This window comes from Pezoporus occidentalis, unplaced genomic scaffold, assembly GCF_034315485.1.
Source record: "Pezoporus occidentalis ecotype Australia unplaced genomic scaffold, CSIRO_AGI_Poc_V1 ctg152, whole genome shotgun sequence".
Taxonomy (NCBI): Eukaryota; Metazoa; Chordata; class Aves; order Psittaciformes; family Psittacidae; genus Pezoporus; species Pezoporus occidentalis.
In genome coordinates this window covers 1,532,770-1,559,406 of record NW_026913339.1, presented here as the reverse complement: position 1 = coordinate 1,559,406, position 26,637 = coordinate 1,532,770, and the positions used below count along the sequence as shown (strand labels likewise).

Here is a 26,637-nt window from a genome sequence, read left to right as displayed (position 1 = left end):
CACATTAAAATCATTTTTATTTTTCTGCATTTTGACACCAGAAGTGAATGTCTTATGTTACAGTTTTCTATAGGATGGACACAACTTTAGCTATTTGGATTACTAGAAAGGCAGATTAAAAGGAAAAACAAAAATTAATCTTAACAGAAATAAACCCCCAAAAACTATTGCTTTGCTACAAATTACCATGTTTGTCCCAAAGTTCACAGAAAGTAAAGCTTCTCCATAGCTATAGCCTATGCAATAATTGTACCTAGAGTAAAAAGATAATGACTATTAATTAATGTTCTCAGCGTTTTATAAGTAGCACTTTAAGAATTAGTGAGATTTATTGCGATTTTTTACCAAGCAGTAAGACTGAACATCTGGATGCTGCAGATTTAAGCACACCAAAAATGTATACATTCACTTTGAAAAATTGTTGCTTATCACTCTTCATTGGTAGTAGTGAATTCAGCTGCCTGCTCAACTAAGTTACACAATATAGAGTGTTTCAGCATGCTTCCACTGAGAAAAATATTCAATTGCATGAAAGTAGTAAATCTCACCTCAGAAGATGAAACTGTAGCAGAAAATGCAGCAATGCCCTCTTCATACAAGAATAAAACTTCATACGGAATTTTCACACTTTGAGAATACTTCTCTACATGAATATTTAAAGATAATCAAAAGCTGTGTTGGAAAGACCTCGCTTAAAAAAAAAAAAAAAAAGGACCACTGCTAACATCAAAATTTAGACTACTTCAGATAACAACTCTGACCCAAAAAAGTATTTTAGTAGTAAACTATATTGATGCAAATTTTATTTTCCACGCATATTCCTAATAAATAAGTTCCTCTAAGACATCTCTTGCCAATTAGGTTTGTATTCAGCTCCTACAACACTGTAAGCACTAAAACAAAGGGATACATTTAAATGAAGTTACACTTAAACGGAGTTATTAATATGATACTAAGACTTTTACAGAAATGCAAACAGGTTTACAGTTACATTTACTAAAAAGTTACAGTAATCTACAGAAAAGGTTGTCATACTCTCCCTACAGCCTAAAAGGGATCAAGTTCAGTTACATGGCTACTGAAAAAATGCATAGAAAAATGCATTTCCCTTTATCACCTGTGTTAAAATCTTCCTCCACAATAGAGACAGAAGTACAACCTCTTTTCTGTACAAAGGAAAAGCTTTAAAAACACAGCTTCACATTTTACTACATTTTTGCCCTTCTCAGCTTCCAAGTTCTTGCAAAAACAAATATACATTTTCTCAAAAATGAATTTAAAGGATGTCCACATTAAAAAAATAAAGCCTACAAAAAGTTCAAAGATTTAAAAAAATGTTACTCCTATGGCAGTGATCTCCTACTAGTCCAAATCCAGAAAGTGACCGATGTCCATTTAATATTAACTTTCTTCCTTTATCCAATTTATCATGTTCCAATCACATTATTTGTAAGAAGTCCTTGAGCCGATGAGAGGGCAGAAGAGTTCTCAACAATTAAAAATAGGAGATCAAATTGGGTGTGCCTTTCAGAAAGATACTCATTTGGCACCACCCTGATGGTTAATACTCAGATACTTAGAGAAAGGATTTCCTTGATTAGTTTCCATTGACTGATAAACTGAAAACAAGAAGACCGAAATGACAACAAAGAGAAGAACTTTTATCCACAGGGGAATGGAGCGTTTTTTTGTTGCTGGTTTCTCCAACTTGATGTCAGTTGAGGTACCGTATTTTGGAGCATACTTAGAGAAACAGTCCTCCATTCTGAAGTCACTGTGCTCTATAGGCCGGCTAGCAGCTCCTTTGATGGGTTTACGGCAGCTAGCACTGTTAATAGAAACCCCCCCCCAAACCATAAAATATGTGATATTTCAAAGAGCAATCTAAGGTAAACACAAGTTTTATTATAATGAAAGAACTAAAAAATATTCCTATTGAATGCAGTACCTGAAGCATTTGTTGCAAACTAACACGTCTACCATTACTAGGATGAACACTGAATGACTGCCTTAGTCATTCAGTGTTTAAATACACACCCCTTAAAAAAAACTGAAATGGCACTTCATCCTGTCCATGTAATCAATGGATCATAACTGGCAATGAAGCTCTAGAAACTGTGCCTCTTTTACATCTTTAGTGATAACTTATGCAGCTCCACTGGGATTTCTAAATCCAAGATTGCCTTGGCCTTTAAAATATGTATTTGACAGCTAAGCCAACACAGAGCCAGAAGACAAAGCAGTAAGGGTTAAAGAAATCCAGCTACACTGCCTTGTCATAGAATAGTTAGGGTTGGAAAGGACTTTAAGATCATCTAATTCCAGCTCCCCCCGCCACAGGCAGGATTGCCTCACCCTATATGCATGGCATACAATGCATGATTTTTATTAAGCGGTATAGATTTAACACAACTGACAGACCTCAAAACAAGAGCAAAGGTGAGTGGTGAAAGAATACACCACAGTAGTAGTAGAGGTTACCATATGTTCTCCTTATGGTAAGGCTTCATGCAATTGCAGTTTAAATTGAAGCTATAATTAATGTATTGGAAACACAAGAATTGACTTCACATCTTAACATTGGGAAATTTTCTCATTCTCTAACAGGACAAAGTTTGGTGAATGGCTTAATTATCCAGAAGGTTGTTTAAGTTTTTAGTTAAATATGAAGTTGCAAAGAAAAATGTAACAGCCCTTCTTAGATGCTGTCCTTATTCATGCTAAGATTAATCTCTGACTAGAACAGGACTGCTACTCAGAGGAAAAAAATAGGGTATCTGAAAATTCTTTTTGGCTTTCAGAAAGAAAGCTCACATATATGCTGGGAAATCTTTCATTTAACAGCAGGCCTACAGCAGCTGTATCTAACAGAAAGCTTAGATATTTTAAGCTACACAGATAAGCCCTTTGTATCTAACTCGCAGCATCCAGAAGTTCCAATAATAATTCCTATTAGAATATTACCCTGTTCTCCCACCCTCAATTTAAATAAAGAAATGGCTGTTTTGCCTAACAGAACTATGTATATAGAACAGAAGAGCTAGTCATCTCAACTGTTACTGAGACAGCACAAAAAGTGTTGTTCCTCAGAAACCTACTAATATAATCAGAGAACACTTATCATCTTAAATAGGATTACAAAACTGAGAAACAAGCTCCACATAAACCTTTGAAATACCTAATTCCTGTAGGTGTTGATACTTCATAAGGGAACATTTCCTTGAGAATATCCCTTTCTACTCTTCGTTCTTCTGTATGAGTTCTCTCCAGCACCTAGGAAATCAAAAACAGTTATAAACCTAGTAAGACTGCAAAGCAAAAAGCTCCTGCATAGCTATCTCAGTGACCATAACCATGTGCAATTTTTAAGACTGAGTCACCCAGTGGCATTAAAGAAATTTACTACTTGGGTTCTAGAAGTTAGTTTAACCTTTGTTAGTGGCAGCTGTCTGGTCACTTTTGGTGTCTTAAAGCATTCAGTCCTCTCCTCAGTTTCCTTTAAAATGAAAAATATGCCATATAAATACAATACACCTGCCAGCCAGTGATGTAGATGATCAAAAAAACTTAACCATCACCTCTATCATGGCTGTGTTGATCAGATCACAGGATTGGTTGTGGCCAACATGATTTAAAAAGTACTGATGTAGGCAATCTGTCTCTTCTTGCTGTAATAAACAATGCCACAGTATAGTAAAATACTAACTGAAGAAAAAAAACCCAAAACTTAAGCTTTAAATACAACATCCAGTTTTCCCACAAGCTTCTATTTGGCAACTAATTCTACATTCCAGTTACACTACAAATAAAGCAGCCCCATTTCATAAATTTCAGACCCATTGAGAATAGGCTTCACAAATGTTAACACAAGTTTTATCTGCAGTAACTACATGAAGCAATGAACTCCATTTAATTTCAGCCAAACATTATCTTGTAATGTAAAAGTACACAATATTACAGTACTATGTTAATACAGTTACACATACTTGCAAGTGCTTTAGACGGTTCTCCGAGAATATAATTTTGACAGATTCACAGTTAATCTAGTCAAAGAATTACTTTCTTTCTTGATAACTGATAGGAATCTACAGATGCTTTTTAAATTTAGGCTTTTGGGCTAAAGTAATCCTACTATTTGAGGCCCTAAATTAAAGCACATTAAGGCTTTTCAGGATAGGCTGATTTAACAAGATCAAAAGTAGATAATCCAATACTGCTCTATCTTTGAGCTATTCAAAGGATTTAAGGAAAAAAAAAAAAATCTACATTTTCATCAGAATAGCAGCACAAGAAGAAATAAGACACCAGAACATATTTAGCTTAGGAAAAAAAAGTAGGATTTACACACACACACCCCCCTACGCCCCCCAAATCTGAAAGGGGAAGATAAAAGAGAGAATATACACTTATTTTTATGCCAGTGACACTACTATTTTGACTAGTAACATCTGGACAATGATGTCCTCTACCCCTTCTGTACTAAGAAGTAAGCACATACACACTAGAATCTTGATCACAGAGAGTAAGCAAGAGCAATCTAAGTTTTAATTTATTTACTTCAGCTGTCATCAATGGTTTCTTTGGTGTTCTTCTGGGCATGTCTGAGAGTTCACTGATTGACAGCGTAGGAGATGCATGCTTGTAATTTCCAGTCACCCTATTGCCAACCTGCCAAGATTCAAAATTGTTCAAACTCAGAATCAGCCAAAATACAAAATGAAAGAGGGGGGGGAAGGTGGCAGAACCAAGCAACAAAACCTTTATGTGCATTGAATATATGCACATTAGCAGTTAACTCAAGAAGGTTATGTAACAAATACTTTGAAATAAGCACAGGAAACACATTGCTTATCATTCCAAGTACTTTCTTTTAAGCCATTTAGAAATACAGCTATTTAGTTCACAAGAAAAACCAAATTTAAAAGCTGATATTCTGCATGTACTTAAAGGAGCTAAGCTTTGAAAGTGGCTCTTTTCAACCCTCCCCACAAAAAGACGATAGGATCTAGGCGTTTACCCAGTCCCATCTCAAAGTGAACAGCATAGGTACTAATACAAACACTGAATATGGTTTCAAAGAACATAGTCTTTGAATAGTCTTACTTCCCTTGAAACAGCCTGTCTGTTCAAAACAGAACGATTCCATCAGTAAAGATGTATTACAGAAGAATATGACTTGCATGATTTATTGAACATATTTACTAAGCATATTTACTAGGGTCTCGTTGCTTGCAGTCAAAATAGTTTCAGCTATGGGAGTATTCTCTGATATTACAGCATCATCTACAGGCAACTGTGCTGTAGCTTCCACCTGTTTGTTTAAAACAAACAAAAGAAAACAATTGAATAAAATTACCACTGAGACCCTAAAAGCGAGAGAAAAAAAAAAAAAAGAGCTTGTCTATTGTAAGAAGCCTATCATCACCCTTTTCCTTGGTGTTCTTCTTGACACTCTTGTAGACTCCCTAGAAAATGCCTGCAGAGGTCCACTTTTTGAAGATCCACTTGTCCAGACAGTCTCAGTAACTCCATCTTGAGAATAGGTCTATTCAAGCATCAAACACATGATCAAATACATGAAAGCCATCTCTCAAAATTGGATACCCACAACCAAAAGCCAGAATAGCATGCATATTCCAGAAGCAGTGTCTACAATCCAAAACTTATCTGGATCCTAATATATTCAGTGATTATCATCTAGCTAGACTAGTAGTATCAACCACAATACTTATATTAGAGCACATTATTGTTGAAATACAGAACTGACAAGATAATGCCTGACAGTAAAAAATTTACTTACTACAACAGAAAATGAACTAATGCTCCCTACAAGTAGTTACATCAAGTCATGGGCAAAAAGTATGCCAGCTTTAAGGACCATTGTATTATCTGCCTACACAAAAAAAAAAATAAATATCTGTGAGCATAAGCAGAAAGCATCACCATGTTCTCTACTCACATAGTGGTCTATTCTCTCAAGCAGAGATGGGAATGGTCTAGGAACAGCCACCCGCATATCAATTTTCATGTAACAGTAGGTTTAAACAAGTAAGCCTGACACAGATCTTTACCACTCTAAGTAACAACATGAAGTGCCAAACTTCTATAGCCATTAAGAAACACAGATCATTCCCTATGCTGTAATAGACGTTTTATGCTAAAAGAAAAAAAAAAAAAAATCTTCCTCAAAGCAAATTCCAAACATAGACCTGGAGGGAAAGGGAGAAAAGGGCCTGCTTCTTCTAAATTATACCCAAGACTTCCCTTTATATTTGGTTAAATTTAAAAATAAAAATAATATTAAAAAAAACACTTTGCTCATCCAAGGTATTTGCCCATTAACACCTCATGCATTGATGTACTACTAAGTTTTTAGAAGTTACATCCAGCACTGATGGAAGTTATACAGACTGGTGCAACTGTTAATTACAGTTATAACAGCAAGTATCGCTGGAACAATACTAGCCCCAAAATAAAAAAGCCAAGAGCAGGCTGAAAAGGATTTACGGGGGGGGGGGGGGGGGGGGCAGAAAAAACGCCAAAAAAACCCTCCACAACAAAACACAACACAAAAGCAACAACAAAATAAAAAGTTAACAACATCCTCCATCCATTCACCACTTGTATCTTCAGCGTTACTACAGTGAAATTAGAAGCCGGGAGCTTTAGGAGTCCCAAGTTCTGTACTACAGCTGATACATATCCAGCAGAGGGAGCACAAGTGTTTCACTTCAGTCACTAAAGTACTTTGGAAGCCAAATGATCAAGTCCAAACAGATGCTTACACAGAACTACAGATTTCAACCTAAGCCTCTGATATTCTTTTCAATTTAAGCAGGATCTTCCAACCCCTCTTTATACAGTCACCAAACACTGGCTTCACTTCCTTATTAAGAAAAGCTGAACTTGCAGCCTTCAGTCATGGCTCCCCACCTCACCTCACCTCCACACTTCTATTTGAGAGGCATTCTTGAAAAGCCTTAACTAAAACATGAAATTCAGACTAGTTCCACTCAAACACATTCCAGTTAATAAAGCAGTAGAGCAATTCCCTCATACTACTAATGGAGAGCTCCCCTGGTCCAGGCTGTCTGACGAAAAACTACTTTTCTTCTAGTGGAAGCTGGAAGCACTTCAGTAAATAAATGTTTCTCCTTAGTTCTTCAGATTGTTATCAATCATGTGTTTTAAGTACCAAATTTGAAAGTTTTTCCTCTTATATGAAAAGTCTATGGGAAAAAAATTTCTACTGCATAAACCCCATCCAGACTTCAGCAGAGAATATTCAACAGACAATTTAAAAAAGTTGTTGCCTACAGTTATACTTATCCTCAGTGTCAATTGAGTAGGCCTTGCCTGCTTATTCCACAAATATCTTAAACTAAATAAACCCTATTAGAATATAACATTTGTGTTTAGGTACGCCGACACCCTGTGTATAACCACAGAAAATTACAATGATGTGGTACACAAGTACTATTCAGCCTGTGCTTTTAACTGTTGCATTACTGAAGCAGCGAAGCCACAGATGAGTTTACTTCAGTTATCACAGCAGCTGCACTACTGCTTATTTTTAAGAAGCCCAGATATACAGAAAGTAAAAAACTCAAGGGAGAAGTAGGGGAACACAACATCGCAAAATGTCACTACACTAACTCTCAAGTAGAAAGACTAGTTCTACACTGTTAAGACTTTGTAACATATACATTATTTAGCCTGTCTCTTTCTGTCCAGTGCACTTACTATGAGGCCTTAGGCTCACTTTGGAACTCTAAATCTATGTTCACCTACCCAAGTGGAAGTTCAAATAAGGGTTTTCTTCCAGCTTTTTCAGTTCACTATGAGGATGCAATTACACACAAACAGCCAAGCTCAGATTCATCTAGCCCTCCCCTGTTAACTAAGTGATAGGGCCCATAAGCCTGCTAACCTCCTCACCCCATTTATTTTGCAACAGCTGGCTTAAAGACTATCTATCTGCACTCATTTCTCAAGGGAACAGCAACATCCACCCATGCCAAATGACAACCTTATCAGGTCTGTACATCCAGACTAAGATTAGTGCTGCACAGGACCTAGAAGAAGTGGTAAGTCTGCTCACACACTACCCACCAATTCAGCCCCACTGCCCTATAGAGATTCATAATCTTTGAGCCAATGCCACACAGACCATGACAGTTGCACATAACTCTGCAGAATAAGTATGGTCACTTGACATAATCTCAGACCTAGAAAAAAAAATAAAATACAAAAACCAAACCAAACCTTCCACTTTTATTCTAAGCATAACATATCACAGAATCATAGATCAGTTAGGGTTGGAAAGGACCTTAAGATCATCTAGTTCCAACCTGCCTGCCATGGGCAAGGACACCTCACACTAAACCATCTCACCCAAGGCTTTGTCCAACCTGGCCTTGAACACCGCCAGGGATGGCGCATTCACAGACTCCTTGGGCAACCCATTCCAGTGCCTCACCACCCTCACAATAAAGAACTTCTTTATATTGAGTCTAAACTTCCCCTGCTTAAGTTTTAACCCGTTACCCCTTGTCCTATCACTACAGTCCCTAATGAAGAGTCCATCCTCAGCATCCTTATAAGCCCCCTTCAGATACTGGAAGGCTGCTATGAGGTCTCCACACAGCCTTCTCTTCTCCAGGCTGAGCAGTCCCAACTTTCTCAGCCTGTCTTCACACAGGAGGCGCTGCAGCCCCTTGATCATCCTTGTGGCCCTCCTCTGGACTTGTTCCAACAGTTCCATGTCCTTCTTATGTTGAAGACATCAGAACTGTACACAGTGCTCCAAGTGAAGTCTCGGGAGAGCAGAGTAGAGGGGCAGGATCACCTCCTTCAACATGCTGGTCATGCTCCTTTTGATGCAGCCCAGGATACGGTTGGCTTTCTGGGCTGCGAGCGCACACTGAAGCCAACTCAATGTTGAGTTTCTCATCAATCAACACCCCCAAGTCCTTCTCTGCAGGGCTGCTCTGAATCTCTTCTCTGCCCAACCTGTAGCTGTACCTGGGATTGCTCTGACACAGGTGTAGGACCTTGCACTTGGCATGGTTAAACTCCATAAGGTTGGCATCAACCCACCTCACTGTCAAGGTCCCTCTGGATGGCATTCCTTCCCTCCAGTGTATCAACCAAACCACACAGCTTGGTGTCACTGGCAAACTTGCTGAGGGTGCACTCGATCCCACTGCCCATGTCACCAACAAAGATGTTGAACAAGACTGGTTCCAACACTGATCACTGATGGACACCACTTGTTACTCGTCTCCAGCTGGACACTGAGGCATTACGCATTTGCTAACCAAAAGCATTAAGTTGTTCTTGGCTTCAGGCAGATGTAATTCTTTGTTAGTCACTTTTATTTTCTTGTTTGCTTGGTTCGTTGAAAGGTGAAGGGTTTGACAAGCTACGTTTAAGAGTTCCTGAAGAATTGGGCATAATTGTGAAATTAGATTTTTTTCACTAATGAAATGATACTCCTATTAACTTCTGGTAACTAAAATACTGCACATGTAATAAATTGCAGGATAAAACACAGTAATGACCTTATGTTATTACAGTGAAATTAGATGACAAAAACTTAAGAAGGCACTCATCATTAGAAAATTTCACAAAAATACGTAACTATCTCTTCCCTTTTATTCTGTAAGTGGGTTCCTGAAGACTAGGAAGCTTTCTTTGTTGACAGCTAAATTAAATACCTGTGTTACACTGAGGCTGGCAGGGACTTCTGCGTGAACAGAGATTTAGAAGAGTAATCCTTAAAATACAAGATTCAGATGCCTATTCTAAAGACCATCATGAGCAGAAATTGCCTGAATAAATTAAGTAATATTTTGTGTGCTGAACTGTGTGCTTTGATTCACAGAGGTAAGATCTGTTCAGCTTGTACCCTAAAAATCCAATTAATGAGAACTAGTTACAGATCTCTGTAACTGCATTCCATTACCCAAGCTCACACCACAACATACTACCTGCTTTAAGAGACATCCAATAGCAAAAGCATGCTTATACATACAAACACAGTATCTAAAAAGGAAGCATCTGGCATTTAGAATAAAGTAGTGAGGAAAATCACTGTTCTGCTAAAATACATCAAGCTATTAACAGGTAAAATTTTGAGTCACTAAATGTTTTCTATACAAGCCTTCTACTGCAGCACAATTCCACTACTTCCTGGTCAGATGAGTAAAACTGTAAAGATCCTAGGTAACCTAAGCTGAGGAACAGGGCATTTAGTGACACTGTCATATCACAAGAACACACCAGTCACCAACTACCAAATCCAGTATTCAGCCAACAGTTTGAAAACCTGAGGTACTTCTGTAAAATTCCTCTTTCACCACAACAGAACTAGTATTATTCATAAGGACAGCTGGCACATACAGTGAGGTTTAAACTTGTTATTATTATTCTTCTTAGGAGAAGCTTTCCAACAATTAATAGCTACACTAGTACTGCTGCCACAAGCACAGCTGAGGAAAAAAAACAGATAGCTAATGCATGTGTATACACACATACACATGCTTCTATATACAGGCATATACAGAAGTACCTTACTTCATGTATTAGAAACATTAAACAGATGTATTTAAAATGCATACATATATGTATAGATATCAAACCAGACAGATATAAATGATTTTTTTAAATATATATACATACATTTAAAAAAAGAAAAAGCTGAAACTAACCTGTTTCTAAACTTTTCTTTTGCATGTTATGGTTGCCTATTATTTTTTTCAAGGAGGTTTGTCTGACTGGCCACCTACGGTAGCACAGCTTTTAGTAGAACATAATTTTGAACATTATCGGGCAGGCTAAACCCAGCAGCTACAGTCACTTCACAAGATTTTTATGCTGCACTAGAATAGGCTTTCTGGAAGAACTTTCAAAAAACAGCAGAGCATACTGAGTCAAATGTGATTATGTTAAAAGCATTAAGGTGTTTATTGAGCATGTCACCTGCAGTTAGCAGCTGTTCCAGACACCACTAAATTAAACATACCTGGTTGTGTTCAACAACTCTTCTTTGTCTGAGTGCTACTGGAGTCTTTGTCCTGGCTTTCAATGGTTCTCTCTTCTCAAGCCTCAGTTCAGTCTTCGGATCTGTAATCAATTTTAATATAACTAGTTTCTATAATACTACTGGTTGTTGTACTAGTTTAAACCAATTTTATTTCAATAAAATAAAATTTAAGAAGCAACATAACTCTTATGAGTTACCACTTTCCTAAAAAGCTTGAGGAAGAGGTAAGTTTGTTCACTGAATGTAGAAGAGACATTTGAAGAATAACCTTAAAAATAATTTAAAACACTGACCCAAGTACTTCAGTTTTGTTATAAAACGTTACATTTCAGATAAGCTTTGGCCAATCCAGCAGTTCCATTTACAAACTGGTATCAAGCTGCAAATACTTTAACCAAAATACCATTATACTATTAATTGTAGTAAGGGTATTGAAGCTTTTCAACATAATTTAGGTTGGTAGCTTTTATTTCCTTTAAAACAGGTCCTTTTATATAAAGCTCATTTTTGATGCAGAAGGGCAAGTGGTTAGCAGTCATCTTACCAGTAACAGGATGTATTATTACCACCCCTTTCTAAAATTCTAATATACCAACATATCTAGAGTCTATTTATAGAAAAGTTCTGTTTAATTTTTGACAGGGAGGAAGTGTTTGGTTGGTTCTGGCTTGGTTTTTTGTGTATCTATGCCTTGTTCCCCTCACCCCCCATCCCCAGTGTTTGAACTTGGTAATTAGATAAAGCATGTGTAAGTAGAAGGAGAAGGCCGTCAGCTGTGACTGGGCTCTCAGCTGTGCTAAAAATAAATAAACAAATAAATCTTTAACATCTCTCCCTGCTTTGAAAGGGCAAGGGCTAAGTTCAAAACCAAGCCCAAATACACAAGAGAAATCCATTGAGTTCCTAGTTGTATTTCAACCCCTTCTGTCCTGTCTCCATAGAAGTTCTGTAGAAACAACAAAAAACCCAACACCCCCAAAAACAAACCACATGAAATAAGCATCATCTAACATTCCATTCAATACACTCTTTAAAACCTGTTTTTATATAAGAAGCATGATGGTGTGGGGTTTAAGTTCCATTTCCCCCACCCCTATACCTTTTTCATATAAACTTAGTATTAAAATCACAAAAAACGCATCCAAGATCAACCAACCCACCACAAACTAAGCCCATAACAAACAGAACATAAAAGGGATTGAGTCGTACATGACAGACATTAAAACAAGAAAGTACAGAAATTTAATACACATTCATATACTATCCAATAGTAAATAACTACTGAGAGCACCTTAAGACAAAACTGCATTTAATGATGAAGTGCAAAGGACACTAGAACAATTACTATGCAGTTCTCCTCCCCATCAGATTTACAGGCTCCAATCCACGGAAAATGGACAGAAAGGAACAGTTTAGTAGCAGAAGTTTCCTTTTCCAGAACTCGATCACTGTGCTAGTACTGCGTGATTAATTACATGACTCAAGTGGTCTACAGCAGTAAGCCTCACCTAACAGCAGGGTCATGCCCTCTTTAGATATTTCTTCTACTGCAAGTATTACTGATGTATAATTTGAATAGTTCATAACCAAGTTCCACTTAAATCTTACCTTCTTCACTGTCACTGTACTGGTCAGAATCATTACTTCCATTCTGCCTAGTATTCTCTGTAGCTGAAGAAATCGCTGGGAGAGGTACAGGTGCCTTTGGTTCTGGGTCTTGCTCCATCAGTTTCAACAGTTTTTTCTCATAAAGTTTCCTAGTAGTAGCTATAAACAAGAAAGGATATATGCTAAAGATAGTTTATCATCTTTCCTGACTTGACTGCAAGAACCTGGGTGTTATGTATTCCTTTGGGATTTTTGAAAGCACAAGGCTTTGTATTTCTGATCAGTCTGTATGGCGAAAAGCGTATACCTCTGGGTACATAACACTATCTCTAAGCTTCTAGCTTTTTGGCTTAAGAGAATTGTTAAGATAAACTTAGACCTGTTAGTACACTGAAAGTTACAAGCATTTACCTATGTAAAGGGAACTTACCTGCTCCTTAGATATTTTATTTCATATGTTGTAATACACAAGTGGTTATGCTCTCACAAACAAATATAAAAAATTGTGGGAATGACACTGCAAGGACAACGGTTTCCACGCATATTCCACTATTATCCTCCAAATTATTTTACCCTGTAATTAATGCCCCTTTCCCCTTAGTTTAACCTTTTCCTTTTGCCAAATTAAGCCAAGTAAGTACCACAGATGATGCAATTAACAGCAACAGACCTTCCTGTTTGCTGCATCTAGCCATCAGGTTGGCTCACTTGATCTGAGAGCTGTTTAAGATTAAAACGTATCAAGTTTAGCATATACTTCCATGTCAGGACCATGCTGGCAATAATCTATAAAGGTGACTCTTGCCTGAGATGTTAGCTGCAGAAAAGCCTAACAGAAGAAGGCTTCAGGCAAGAGGAAGAGGCAGACTACAAGAAACAGAATCCATGCCCTTGAAGAGCAAAGCTTTTACTTAAAAATTTAACATCTTTCCAGTGGACTCTGTGTGTACTCAAATTTTCAGAAGATTTGAGTGCTATCCAAGAGGAATAAATTGAATGGGAAGGCATGCAGTAACAGCTAACATAGTATTATGCATAAGACTTAAAATACACACACAATTCCAGGCTCTACCACTGTCATTTCCATTCACCCAGGATCCCAAGAACATCCATAGGAGGCTCAGCATGTTACAGCAGCCTTTACTTCCCCCCCCCCCCCGCCTTTTTGTTTAAAAGGGTTGTGGAATTCCCTTGCCATTAAGCTAGTGAACAATCTGAAAGGTAAGGAGCTTTGATCCCACATCACAGATGAGCGCCCAAGGCAAGAGATTAAGCTGGGATAAGAAGTTCTGATGTAGGTTATCATGCAAGACAGAACATTAGTTTCGGGGGGGGGGGGGGGGGGGGAGGAAAAAAAAGAAAAAATAGCAGAAGAAAACATTACTACACAATGCAGTAAGTAGGAAATGCTCTAGGGATGGGTGAAGTTCCACATTCTCATTCTGCTCTCAATACTATAAGGTTATTAAGTAAGATTTATTTTCTTTTTTAGCAGGCTGCAGATCTCCACCTCTGTTATCAGAAAAACTTCAGCACTGGGGTAATTAAGTTAACTAAGAGTTACACAGCTTTGGAACAGAAGCTGGAATATTTCTGGGAGGAGGAATGAACTGCAGACTTGCCTACAATTAAATGTTTGAAGTCTTCTCAATGTAAATAGTTCAATGAAAACATCTTAAGTGGAAAGCAGGACTGCAACAGTATTGGTATTAAACTTAAGTAACTGTATCAGATAAGCTTAGAAGACGCAGAACTGAGATTTACTGGGAAATATGTTGAACAGATCAATATTTGCTAGCACCACTTGACCTACCAACAATTGGGCCAGGATTTAGTCCATACTTCACAAGTTGCTCTTGAAGATCTTCATTACTCATCTCTGTTACGTCTAGGTCATCCTTCTCCTCTGGCCTGGGTTTGTCAGTTTTCTTTGTGGCCTTCTGTGAGTGTGCAAGGAAGAAACAAGTGACAGAGTGTTTCCAGCTAATATAGGACACATTGTTTTCTTCTAAGGGAACAGGAAGACAGGAGAGTCCTAAATATACAAAACCATAAAAAGTAATTACATTAACCACTACCAAAGCCTATGTAAAACACTTTAAACATTTACACCGCCTAAGCAAACGTGCACAAGCTTCCTACTTATATAAGGACGTACCTATTACAAGCCCCCGCTACAGTTTAGAAAAAAAAAAACCCACCCAAAAAAAAAAACCACCACACACACAAAAAAACACCACTAAACAACAATACACAAACCCTTACTTATTATTCCAATCCTACATTTTAATTTGAAGTTCAAGTACACAACAGGAGAGGATTTCTTTCCTATGACTGGAGAGCTAAGCTTCTAGCTTCTACCATCACAACACTAAAATGCCCATTTTTGTTCCATGGGCATTTCTTCACATTCTTCTTCTACCTCACAGGTCAACACTTGTTCCTCCAATGGCATGGAAAAAGTAGCTACACCCTCTCAACCAAGTTCCTAAAAATCCTCATTCCTACTTATCCTGGTATTCTCTGTAAGATTACATTATGGTTACAAAGGAAGTGCAGGAAAGGCAAAACCAGAAACACCCTCAAATTTTCAAAGTCCTGTCTGCCTAGGCCTCTGCTACTGTAGCTCTAACAGATCCTAAACCCAACTCTGGCAACACTACTTGAACAGGTGGCAACACACCACCACCACATACAGATGGTTATCAAAATAATCTGCCAAGATGCTACTCCTAAATTAGCAGTTTCCCCTATATCCAAACAGAGTGTTCATAATATTTGTTCAACTTCGGAAGCCTTTGGTCCTAACAAGAGGTATTTCAAGCTCTAAGATTTGCAAGAGAGTGAGAAGAAAAAAATACGCTTAGGATTTACTTGCTCACAACTAAGAAGAGCCTTGATACTACTTTGAAATAAGCAATTTTTCTCTCAAAGTCATAGGATATAAACAAATATAACTTATTCACTTGGTATTTTTCTCATGTTGGTTGCCCAGATGACCTATCTGGGTTTTCTGGTACTTAAAGAGTAAAACTCCAGATACAAATATGTTGTAATAGTCACTATCAACAGGGTTCTGTGGTATTTCATAAGACAGCACCGAAAGATTGTAAAATGACTGACACAGGTCACCCATATTTGCTAGCCATTAATGACAATTCAATACTGGTTTGAATGCAAGCTTGTTCTTGCCTGAAGTGTCTTGATATTTTGAAGCTAAACAGGGTCTATGAGAGGATTTCCAAAATACTGACTTAGTTAGATTTTCCTCCAACTCCTGGATTGTGAAAATCTCAGAATTATAAATCAAAATCAGCTGCTGAAAAGCAACACTCTCCAAAACCTCATGCTGCTTCCTAATTCTGAAAAGTAGACTCCAAGTAATCTGAAGAGATAATGCCATTAAAGCAGCAGATTTGACTAATGACAGGTTTACAATGCATTCTATCAGTCATTCCATTACCACATACAATCTAATTTTTGAAGCAACTGAGCCTACTTGTGTAGTACACACAGAAAAAAAAAAAAAACAAACAATGAACTTGCAGCTATGAGGCTGGTATTTACTTTTGAATGTGTCAGTCAGAACAGTATCACAAGTTCAGAATCACATTAACAAGAATTTAATATCCAGTGCTTTTTTTTTTTCCCTGGACTACTCGGAACTGTCCAAACACCATAAAAGAATCCCAAAACAAATAATGGATTTCCTTGTTGGGATCTGTTTAGACAACTTGCACACATCACCAAGAAGATTAATTAAGATGCTACTTCCATATTTCAGAAGAAAACTACCACCATGGTGCAGAAAATCACCATTCCAACAACATTTCAAAGAAACTGGAAACCTAATTTAATGTAACTCCACCTTTGTATCACCTACGGCCACAGAAGAAACTATATCAATATACACCAGAAAAACTATTCAGCATTGTACAAGACATATTACAGAAATCTTAACTACCAGAAATCTAAATCAAATTAATGAGTAACACAGTCCTTTAACATAAATAGACTCGCATCTCTCATAGCATCTTTGGGTACTTTATTGTTTTCTTACAAGATTAATTTTACTTTTTCCTGCAGCATTACCACACATTGAGAATATCAGAATAGTCAGTTTCAGCAGAGAAAAAGGGCAAGGAGGGGATGAAAGTTGAAGATAATCTGTGTTCTTCAATCATATGGCCAGATTAATCAACTACTTGTGCTATGTGAGGCCTTCAACTTTTACTTTAAATACCTATTCTCCTTAAAGCAGAAACAAAGTACTTCAACTGTACAAGCAGAAAGCTGCCACTGTAACCACTCACTGTACCATAAGATCAGTTCCTAGAAGCCTAAGGCAGAAGAATCCCTCTCATGCCTTGGTTGTGGTATGACAGCATTAACCTCACAACATCAGTCTTAATTACCACTACTGTGGTAAAAAGCACCACCACACTTTCTGTTCACCATCACAATTTATTCCTGAGACTACCGCGTGAGACAGATAAGAACTAGCTTTAAAATTTACCATTGCAAATAGAAGGCAAGGAAAAACAAACAAAACAGAAAACAAAACAACCAAAACCACCAAACAACCCAAACCCACCAAAAAAAAAAAAAAAGAAACAACAACAAAAAAATAAACCACACCACCAACATCCCACATTTTCCTGGCCTGGTGACCACAGGGAAAATTAAAGTTCTCTTACCATGTTGCAGAGCTGAAGTGCTTAAAATGAAATTGTGGCAACCACTAGGCTTTGCCAAAGTAAGGCAAGGCAGCTGACCACTTTGTATGTAATGTAAGTATTCCTGCAACACTATGCCCAGACCAATAAATCCTCACCTGAAGATCTTCTAATTCCAACCAGAGCTAGCAGCATTAAAACAAACAACAACAAAATATTTCTAACCCTTGCCATCTTCTAGAAAACAGAAGATGGAAGAGGAGCTACATAATTCACTTGAGAGAGATTTGTTCACATCAAAGAGATACCACCACCAAATTGCCATTTATCAGGCTCAGTTCCGGATTAACTAGGACCCCAGCCCTTCAAACAAGTACTGAAGTGAGTTATAAGTGCAGGGCTTCCACACAGCCTCCTCAGTTCTAGGACCACAGGAAAACAAGAGCATAAGAGAAGTTCATCTTCTCAGTGTCATATCTCAACAGCAAAAAGCTTTCTTCTTCTTACACTAATGAAAGGAGCAGAAAATGCAAGCAATGAGAATTCAGACTTGGAAGCTACCCCATGCCTTATCTTTTGTATTCCTGCTGAATAGAAATCCAACAACCACAGACTAATTTATCCAGCATAACATACAGGTACATTTACTAGGTTCTAGCACTACTCCACCAAAGACAAGTGTTAAGTAACATCTTAAAGAAGCTATTAAATAATATAGCAGACAAATATGGGGCACAGCATTTCCAAATCCTGACTTAAATGGCACCTACTTTAAAATAATCAAGGATTTTAATCCCAAACAGGTGCAGCTTCCTCACTAGAAGCAGAAAGGTTGAGGGCTTCTTTACTGTTTCTCCAAAAGAGATTAGGACAGGCTAAGACAGTGTCATGGTTTAAGCCTAGTCAGCCACGCAGCACGCCTGCTCACTCCCCCCACTTGCTCCTCCCTGCCCCTGGAGGGATGGGGAGCTGAATCGAAAGAATGTAACTCCCACAGGTTGAGATAAGAGCAGTCCAGTAACTAAGGTATAACACTACTTCTACCACCAATAATAATGAGAAGGGAAATAATAAGGGAAGAGAATACAACTGCTCACCACCTGCTGACCAATACCCAGCCCTACCCGAGCAAGGATCTAGCCCTTCCAGGTAACTGCTCCCAGTTTATACAGTGGGCATGACGCGCTGTGGTATGGAATACTTCTTTGGTTAGTTTGGGTCAGGTGTCCCGCCTCTGCTTCCTCTTGACTTCCCCTCCTCCCTGGCAGAGCATGAGACTGAGAAAGTCCTTGGTCACAGTAAACATTACTGAGCAGCAACTAAAAACACTGGTGTTATCAGCACTGTTCCCAGGCCGAAAGTCAAAAACACAGCACTGTACCAGCTACTGAGAAGGAGAAAAATGACTGCTACTGCTGAACCCAGGACAGCCAGCCCAAATCACACCAATGGAATGCTTTTTAGTTGTCCAGTTCATACAGCATCATTTCTGGTAATAAATAGCTGTATTTCTCTTAGGGGAGTGGAAGACAAGGAGCTGCATATGCTGAGTCTCAAAAATAAGGCTTATACTGTGAAACTCAGGGATGCTGGAGAAGGACTCTTCAATAGGAACTGTAGCGACAGGACAAGGGATAACAGGTTTAAACTTGAACAGGAAGGTTAGGTTAGATACGAAGTTCTTTACCACAAGGGTGGTCAGGCACTGGAACAGGTTGCCCAAGGATGTTGTAAATGCTCCATCCCTGGCAATGTTCGAAGCCGGGTTGGAACAAGCCTCGGGTGATATGGTTTAGTGCGTGGTGTCCCATGGTAGGGGGGTTGGACCTAGACGATCTTAAGGTCCTTTTCAACCCTAACTGTTCTACGATTCTAGGATTCCCCTTACACTTTTTATTCTATCATACACAAACATTCCCTACAGTAGGGAATTTTTTTAAAAACCAAGTCCTACTGAACTTTTTAACCTCAAATGCCTCCAGACAGTATTTACCAAAAGCTACAGGACAGACAAAATACACAATGAAAAGGCTATTATGCAGCAGTAATTTAGCAATACTGATACACACAACAATGAATTCTCTACCTTTTAACATTAGTTAGTAAGTGCCAGACCTAAAATTTCCAAGCTTACGTATGGTAACAATTCTAAATTATAAGATCAGGGACTATTCAACCCTCCCATCCACTCCACAGTGAAAGGAATGTGCCCACCCTGAAAACAGATGAGTACTGCATAATGAAGAGCTTCTTACACGGAAGCTAAGTGAAAGGGGGGGGAAATCACAAAAAAAAAAATTAATTAAGAAACCAAAATAACAGATGGTCTCATCAACTGAATGCTGACCTGGAGATCTGGCTTGTGTACATGTCCCTGCTGAACAATGGACATGCATTACTAAATAAAAATAACTTCAACAGGATTTTGTTGCTTCAATATAAACACCATTACTCCACTAGATGTCTAACAAGCACATCTCCCTAGTTCATGATTCCAGAACTGCAGAAAGCCTGAAGGTGCAGAACAGCATGGCAAGACTTCTCCCTGAAATGGGAACTACTCAACCACCTCACCCCTATTGCCCACAGCTGTCACTCAGACAACAGAGTGCCATTTAAAAGGCCACAAAAGTGTTAATCTGTATTCTGGGTCACATTCGTACAGCACATCATTAATTAAGAGATACAGCCACACAGGAAACACTGAACAGATTCTCTTCCTTCACAAGGTAGCACATATGCTTTACAAGTCCCTCTTCTACCCAAACACACAGTTTCACATTCCATGCTCACTATCTTCATGAACCACCAGTTTTTCCATTAGCTTCCCTTTTCCAATAGGGAAGGGGTTGAAACTATAGTTACCTCAGCTACAGATACTATCACTACCACGCCATTCTGACCTCAAGGAGCTGAGGCTACTTGATTAAAACAAGTGATAAAAAAAAAGAACAAACAAAAAAACCAAACCAAACAACAACAATAAAAAAAACACCAAACCCACAACACCCAAACAAAAACAGCAAACAAAAAACCTGTCCCTGATATAAGCTTTCAAACAGGTCCTTCAGGTCCAGATGCTCCAATTATACTTTCATTAACAGAAGTGAGAAGGAGACATCCAACTGGTATTTTTAAAATCACCACTTTAAAAGTCAAAAATATCACTCTGTGTGTTTCAGAAGAGATTCTTCCAGGACATTAAATGCTACAATAACACAAGTCATAAAAACCTATACATTTTAAGTTCTCCTGTCTGGCAACAGTGTCAAGATATTTTTGACATGAGCTTTAAACCAATGTTTGTAAGGAGACAGAAATGCCTTTTCATAGTTACTTTTTCTGAGCTGTGTCCTCATATTCACCCCAGAGCATCCAGGACCAGGATTATCCAGATGCAGACAGTTCTCCCCCACACAAAAAAAAAAAAAAAGGTGAGGTGTCTCACACCAGCCACTGTCCTCACATACCACTACACTAAATAGGCTTAGGGAAAAGAAGTTGCTCAAAAATGTATGTAGAGATGAAGGAGCTGGCTCCTCCAGAGAGTATTGTCAGACTGAGGCCCAAACAAGCATGATCTTAAAAGCTTTTCTTCTGGTAAGAGTATGTAGGCAGTGAGCCCTCTCCCCTTATCCCAAAGAGAAGTACTCCATCTAAAGAAATGGTCATATTTAAAATTATACTTTCAGATATTTCACAGGACAGCTCTTTATATATATATATATATATAAATATATATAAGAACTATATGTAGGTTAACATTTAATCTCACTTTAATTTAGTGATTTTCTTTTCTGTATTTGAAGTCATCTTCTACAAAGCAAACTGCACTTTATGCGATAGGAGGGGATTTTGCTGCATCACATTATGAAGCATAAAAAGTTACTTCCTATAGTAAGATAGTCTGATTTTTAACTTTAGATGCCAAAAAAAAAAAAAAAAGCTAATTTCCAAAAGAGTTTGCTTGTCTAAAGCATGAGTTTCAGGGCCTGAAAACAACATGGTGAGAACAAAATCCCTATAAGCTTTGATCTACTTATACATGCATTTTAGGAGTCTGTACATTCACTACTGGACCAAAAAAAGAACACACAGGTCAAAATAAACTCTCACGAATAGTAAGAAATATGAATAAATGAAACAGCAGCAGTAGCACTATACATATCAACTTTAAACCACTATCATATTACGGCTGGATGCAGTATTGATGGAGCTATCCTAGAAGTGTGGTGGGTTTAAGAGTCTGTACTCAAATTGAAACTACGGGGTTTTGTCTCCTTGCTGCATAGTTTTTATCAACAGAAAATGTGCACCTAAATGCATTATCAAATGCCTAAAACTTAGAAAAAAAGAACACTAAAATGACAGCAAAGACAGTTTAAAATTACTAAGGACTATGGCAATGTCAAACCAGTAACTGTCAATATCAATAGACCTGGATTAGCTTTACTGTCTCTTCAGTGAGTGTAACACAGATGTTCAGAGCACTCCTTTGGACTTTTTTCTCATACCCATTTGAAGAACAACAGTGCTTCCTTCCCTTCCCCCCCAGCATCCGTAAGCCAGTTTAGAGCTCAAGTAAGGTATTGGTATGAACTCAAACACCATAGGGGTACCCGCCCTCTCCACCTTAACCCCCATACCCAGAGGATGCCATGGGGAGGCAGCCCCGAAGCAAACCCCTGGCAGCCAGCCCCATCCTCACCCAAGCAACAGGCCACGCCCACTCTCCCACGCAGCTCTATGCTCTGATCACCCCTACACAGACACGAGCACTGCAACCCCAACTGGCTGCCGGCTCACAGAGGGCTGTAACTTTGCACTTGCTAAAGGGAATTCCGAGCTGACCTAGAGGAAGATGGGGATGGCTTAGCTGACGGTAAACTCTCCAATGATTGACAAGCCAAGACCACCCTTATTCAGGCCAATATGGCATCCCCTTTATATTTTTCACATTGAAAGCCTAATAAAAAATGTATTTTGTACATCTTTTATACCTGTTCCCATAAGGTAAGGACAGAGTACTTTTTGATTGTGATCCCAACACCTTCCAAGGACTTGAGCAAGAGAGGATTGCTCACTCAAAGCATCTGCAAGCAAGCACGCACACACAGAGGAAGTTAAGCCCTCACACCTATTGCCTTGGTATAAGCACAAACTTATTACACATCTCACTTGAGCTGGTCTTCTCTACTCAAAAGTACCCATTTCTCTGCTACAAGAGTGATTCTGGCCCTTTTCTGCCTCTCCCTCTACCTATCCAACATCCATTCATTCATTCATTCATTCATTCATTCATTCATTCATTCCAACAGTTAGAATAAGTCTTTACTCCCAGATCAGTTCGTCTGGGTTGGGTATTTTTTTTTTTGTTGCTTTTTTAGGATTGTAGAATATTAACCTATATCCAAAGAAATACAAAAACATAAGGAATAGCAGAAAGCACAGTGGGACAGAACCCTCCAAAATGCAAACCTATGTAAGTGCTCTTTCAAATGTTTATACAAGTTAATACTAGCCTTGACTGAGTCACTGGGATTGAAGAGGCTTTTTCTATTTTCAAATTAAGCAACAGTCTATTTTTTACAGTGATACAGGTAACATTGAATAGAGCAGTCAAAATTTTTTAATTCCACAGTGGATACCTTTGTAATATTGTCAAGTATTTTGGTGTTCCAGAAACATACTAAGTAGCAGATTGCCTGCAAGTTTCAAAGAGCTGGTTTACAAGCTCCCCCCCAACCAACATACACACACCAATACTACAATTTCTAAGACCTGTAATACACATAAAAATTGAACTAATAAAGCATTGCAATTTTGTTACTCAGTTCTGAACCTAGTAACAGAAGATACATGTTATTACTCTAGCGTATGTCACAAAGTACTTTTATTTCCTTAGGCATCCAATGCTAATTGTTTTTTCTGCTCCTTTTAAATATACACATAAAACCAATACCTAAGATAAACCAATTAAGTTGCACTGAGGAGTAAGAGACAGAGGTTGTCAAATCAAATTCTTTCTGGAGCCTACTAAGTGACTTACAGGAAACATGGAATTCCTTTCTTTTATTTCTAACACCCTGCAGCCCCAGCTTTCTCCCTTTGCCCCTTCCAGTTTCTCTTCTTTCAGAGGTCTGAGTACTTTCCCTCCTGTCCTCTCCATCCTATCAAACTATTCCACTTTGTTCCCGTACCAGAATCACACTCCCCTGGACATCAGAATTCCTTCACTTTGCTTCTCCTCCAACAGCTTTGGGGACAAGTCACTCTGGAGACCTGTATATCACTTTTCTGGAAGGAGAACCAATTAGAGAGGCATCCTTGTGCCAGAAGGCATTAACAGGGACAACAGCTACTTAAGCTGCAAGCAGTTTCACAACTACCTGTACAAAGTAGAGAGCAAGCTTTTTTGCCTCCCCAGCTTTTCTTGAAGGGATAAAAGTGGAGAAATTGGTAGGAGAAATGGCACAACAGACCCAAACCCAAGCAACTGCCACTAGAATATTCACAGAAGTTTCAGAAGTTATGATGATGGAGTGCTCTAATATTAACACACAAGACTAGCAGAAATAGCACAGCACCTTTTAGACAGTGTTAATAGAAGTTTAAGTAGTACCACCCATTGTGTAAACATCAAAAAAGAAAAGTCACCTGGAGTTGTTTAAGCTTAAGCACTGTGAAAGAACAAGTAAGAATCAGATCTAAGAACTTCAGCAGTTATGAAACTTTCCTTCTACAAGCGTGAAACACATGAGATTCAAGCTCATCCTACTTTACTCAACAGCACCTCACAAATGCTACAGGCAAACCACTAAGTCAGATCACTGTAGAGTTTCTCAGTGAATGCTAGTTAATTATTTGAACTGGACAGATGTTAAAGATAGGCACATAATTTGGTTGGAAAGCTCTTCCTCTTTTAGTTGCGGTTTTCATATTCTTAATTCAAGAGCTCTTTGTTAGGTTTTTTCAAAGGTTTAAGTGTGAAACACCTTCAAAGGAGTCCGTTTCTCTGCATTCTCTTTACAACTGAGCTTTGAAACACAGTATTTCAGACCCAACTCAGTACTCGTAATATCACACACATTAGAACTCTGGTAGCTGCCAATCGTTATAACAAGCCTTTATGCGAGACCTGACAGCTTAGAATTATGAATTAAGAGTGCTTATTCAATATATTCAAATTTACAGATCACTTATTAAGCAGGAAATCACATTTTCCCAAAGGAAAAAATTCTAAATGGCATCAGCTCCCTCCCCTTACATGATAAAGTTTGTCTAAGAAAGTCTATCTAAGAAAGCAAGTAACAACGAACCAACTGAAAGTGCAGCAGAGGCACTCTGCTGTAAAACATACTTAGATGTACGAGACAGCAACATTAAGCAGACCCTCTTTACACTAAACACCCCACTTCATTAAACAAAACAAACACGCTGTGAAGGAACAGCTTCACCCTTTCATCTGGAGGTATTAACACGGAGTAACGTTGCTCCAGTACAACCGAGACAGCTGCCGGGGATCATGTTTCTAAAGTAAGCTGCAGCCCCGTGCAGTTTCTCCTGCTCTAGTCCTCCAAGACCCAAGTATTTTACTTTTGAGACGGCCCGCCAAACCCCAGTAAAGGATTCCCAACACACAGTCCGGGTTTGTGCCACGCTCCACGCCCGATCTCCCTGCCCCTCCCCGGCTGGAGGGGCCCCGCGCTGGGCGCGCCCTGCGGCCACCGTGGACCAACCATTCCGAAGCCGCTGCCCCTGCGGAGCGTACACACTGCTCGCGACACGGAGACGAAGCCGGCTCCAGCCCCGCGGGTCCCAGCTGGGCTCCTGGCAACGCGCGCCTGGCCCTCCAACCCCGTTCCCGCCGGGTACGATCGCACCCTCAGCCAAACCGCGCCTCGAGGGAGAAGAGGCGGAGCCAGCCCTACGGCGGAGAACGCGCGGGGAGCCGCGGCCGACTCGCGGTATAGGGGGGTAGGCCCGTTCGGGCGGGAAAGCGGGCCCGAGGCCGCCGAAAAGCCGAGGGAGCACGGGTGGGGGTCGAGACCCCGGCGCAGGGTCGGGACGGCGCTGCTCACCCGTCCGGCGGCAGCGCCGCGGTTCCTGGCGCCGAGAGGCGTGGGCTCCCGCTCCTCGTCACTGGAGAAATCGGGTTGCGCGGCGGCGGGCGGGTTGCGGGCGGTGAGGTGCTGCAGGTAGAGCTGCACATACACGTCCTTGCGCTGCTCGCCGCCCGGCAGGCTCACATTGTTCGCGATTAGCTCGCTCTTCAGCTTCTCCTTGGTCAGCACCGACGGATCCGCCAGGAACTCAGGCATCGCCGCCGGCCACCACCGCCACCGCCACCCTCCCGGGAGAGGCACCAACAAAGCGCGGGGAGAGGGAAAAGGGGTGGAGGAGAAAAGAGAGGGAGGAGAGAGCGGAGGAGGAGGACTCGCCTGCCCCACGCCAAGGAACCCAGCTCCCTAACGGGCAAGCGCGCGCACGGAGGGCTTCTTTCAGCCAGCAACAAGCCGCGCCCCGATTGGCAGAAAGGAGAACGAAACCGCCCTGTTATTGGCTGCCAGGAGGAATAGGAAAGAGGCGCGAGAGACCCACCAGCGTTAGTGCTTTGCGCGCGCAAGGGATAGTAACGCAGTTTAAATTCGGCTCAGGCGGGAGACGTGCGGGGAAGGAAGGGGTTGTGCGCGTTGTTTTGGGGCGGTGGCGATCATCGATCACGGCAGTTGTTTTCTAATCCGTATGGGTCTCTGCGGCTGCTCCATGCCGCCTTTCCCTGGCTACACAGGCTATTTTCCTCTGCTGGGAGAAGGGATGGGGCGGTTATGGCCCGCCGTGAAGGAAATCCCTGTACCCTGCTGTGATCCCTGTGACCTGCTGTGACACCTGCTCCTCGGCACCGGCTTTGCTTTGGTGTGCTGAGGCGGCTTGCCCACGGATACCCGGGTTCTCTGCCGGGGTAACAGGACGTGCTGCTCTTGCTAGCCAAGCGCTTAGCTTCGCCCAGCGCGGTAGCTGTCCGGCTGCAGAAGAAACCCAACCGGGAAGCTGGTAGCTAAGCAGTGTAACTGCTGCCGTTGTGATGACTTGCATGTTAAACAAATAATAACAACAACAAAAAAATGCTTCTGTAGCATTTCAAGATTTGAAAGGTGCATAGAGTTTTAAGGCTGCATGGGAGTTAAACCTGTGTTTACACGCTCCTGGCTGGGAACACACTGCTATCAATTTTCCTGTATTTTATGATGGGAACAGTTTAGTATTTAGATCTGACTACATATCCTATGCTTTTGAGAGCTACCT

General features: G+C 40.0%; 1 protein-coding gene across 7 annotated transcripts; it reads right to left on the bottom strand.

Moving 5' to 3' along the window:
• Nucleotides 1–25,967, bottom strand: TMPO (thymopoietin). 7 transcript variants are annotated; one of them, XM_062611331.1, is made up of 11 exons: nt 25,413–25,966; nt 14,469–14,595; nt 12,656–12,814; nt 11,027–11,127; nt 5,426–5,545; nt 5,216–5,311; nt 4,558–4,668; nt 3,579–3,668; nt 3,431–3,496; nt 3,179–3,273; nt 1–1,828 (listed from the first exon to the last, which is right to left on the bottom strand). In XM_062611331.1, the coding sequence occupies exons 1-11, from the start codon at nt 25,650–25,652 to the stop codon at nt 1,540–1,542; spliced, it is 1,494 nt and encodes a 497-aa protein (XP_062467315.1). In that variant the 5' UTR covers nt 25,653–25,966; the 3' UTR covers nt 1–1,539. The 7 variants fall into 7 exon arrangements, 6 of the variants coding, with proteins under 6 accessions (XP_062467315.1, XP_062467317.1, XP_062467318.1 ...); XM_062611333.1 differs by lacking the exon at nt 5,426–5,545 and having other exon boundaries at nt 25,413–25,967; XM_062611334.1 differs by lacking the exons at nt 3,431–3,496; nt 3,579–3,668 and having other exon boundaries at nt 25,413–25,958.
• Between the last annotated feature and the right edge of the window lie 670 nt (nt 25,968–26,637).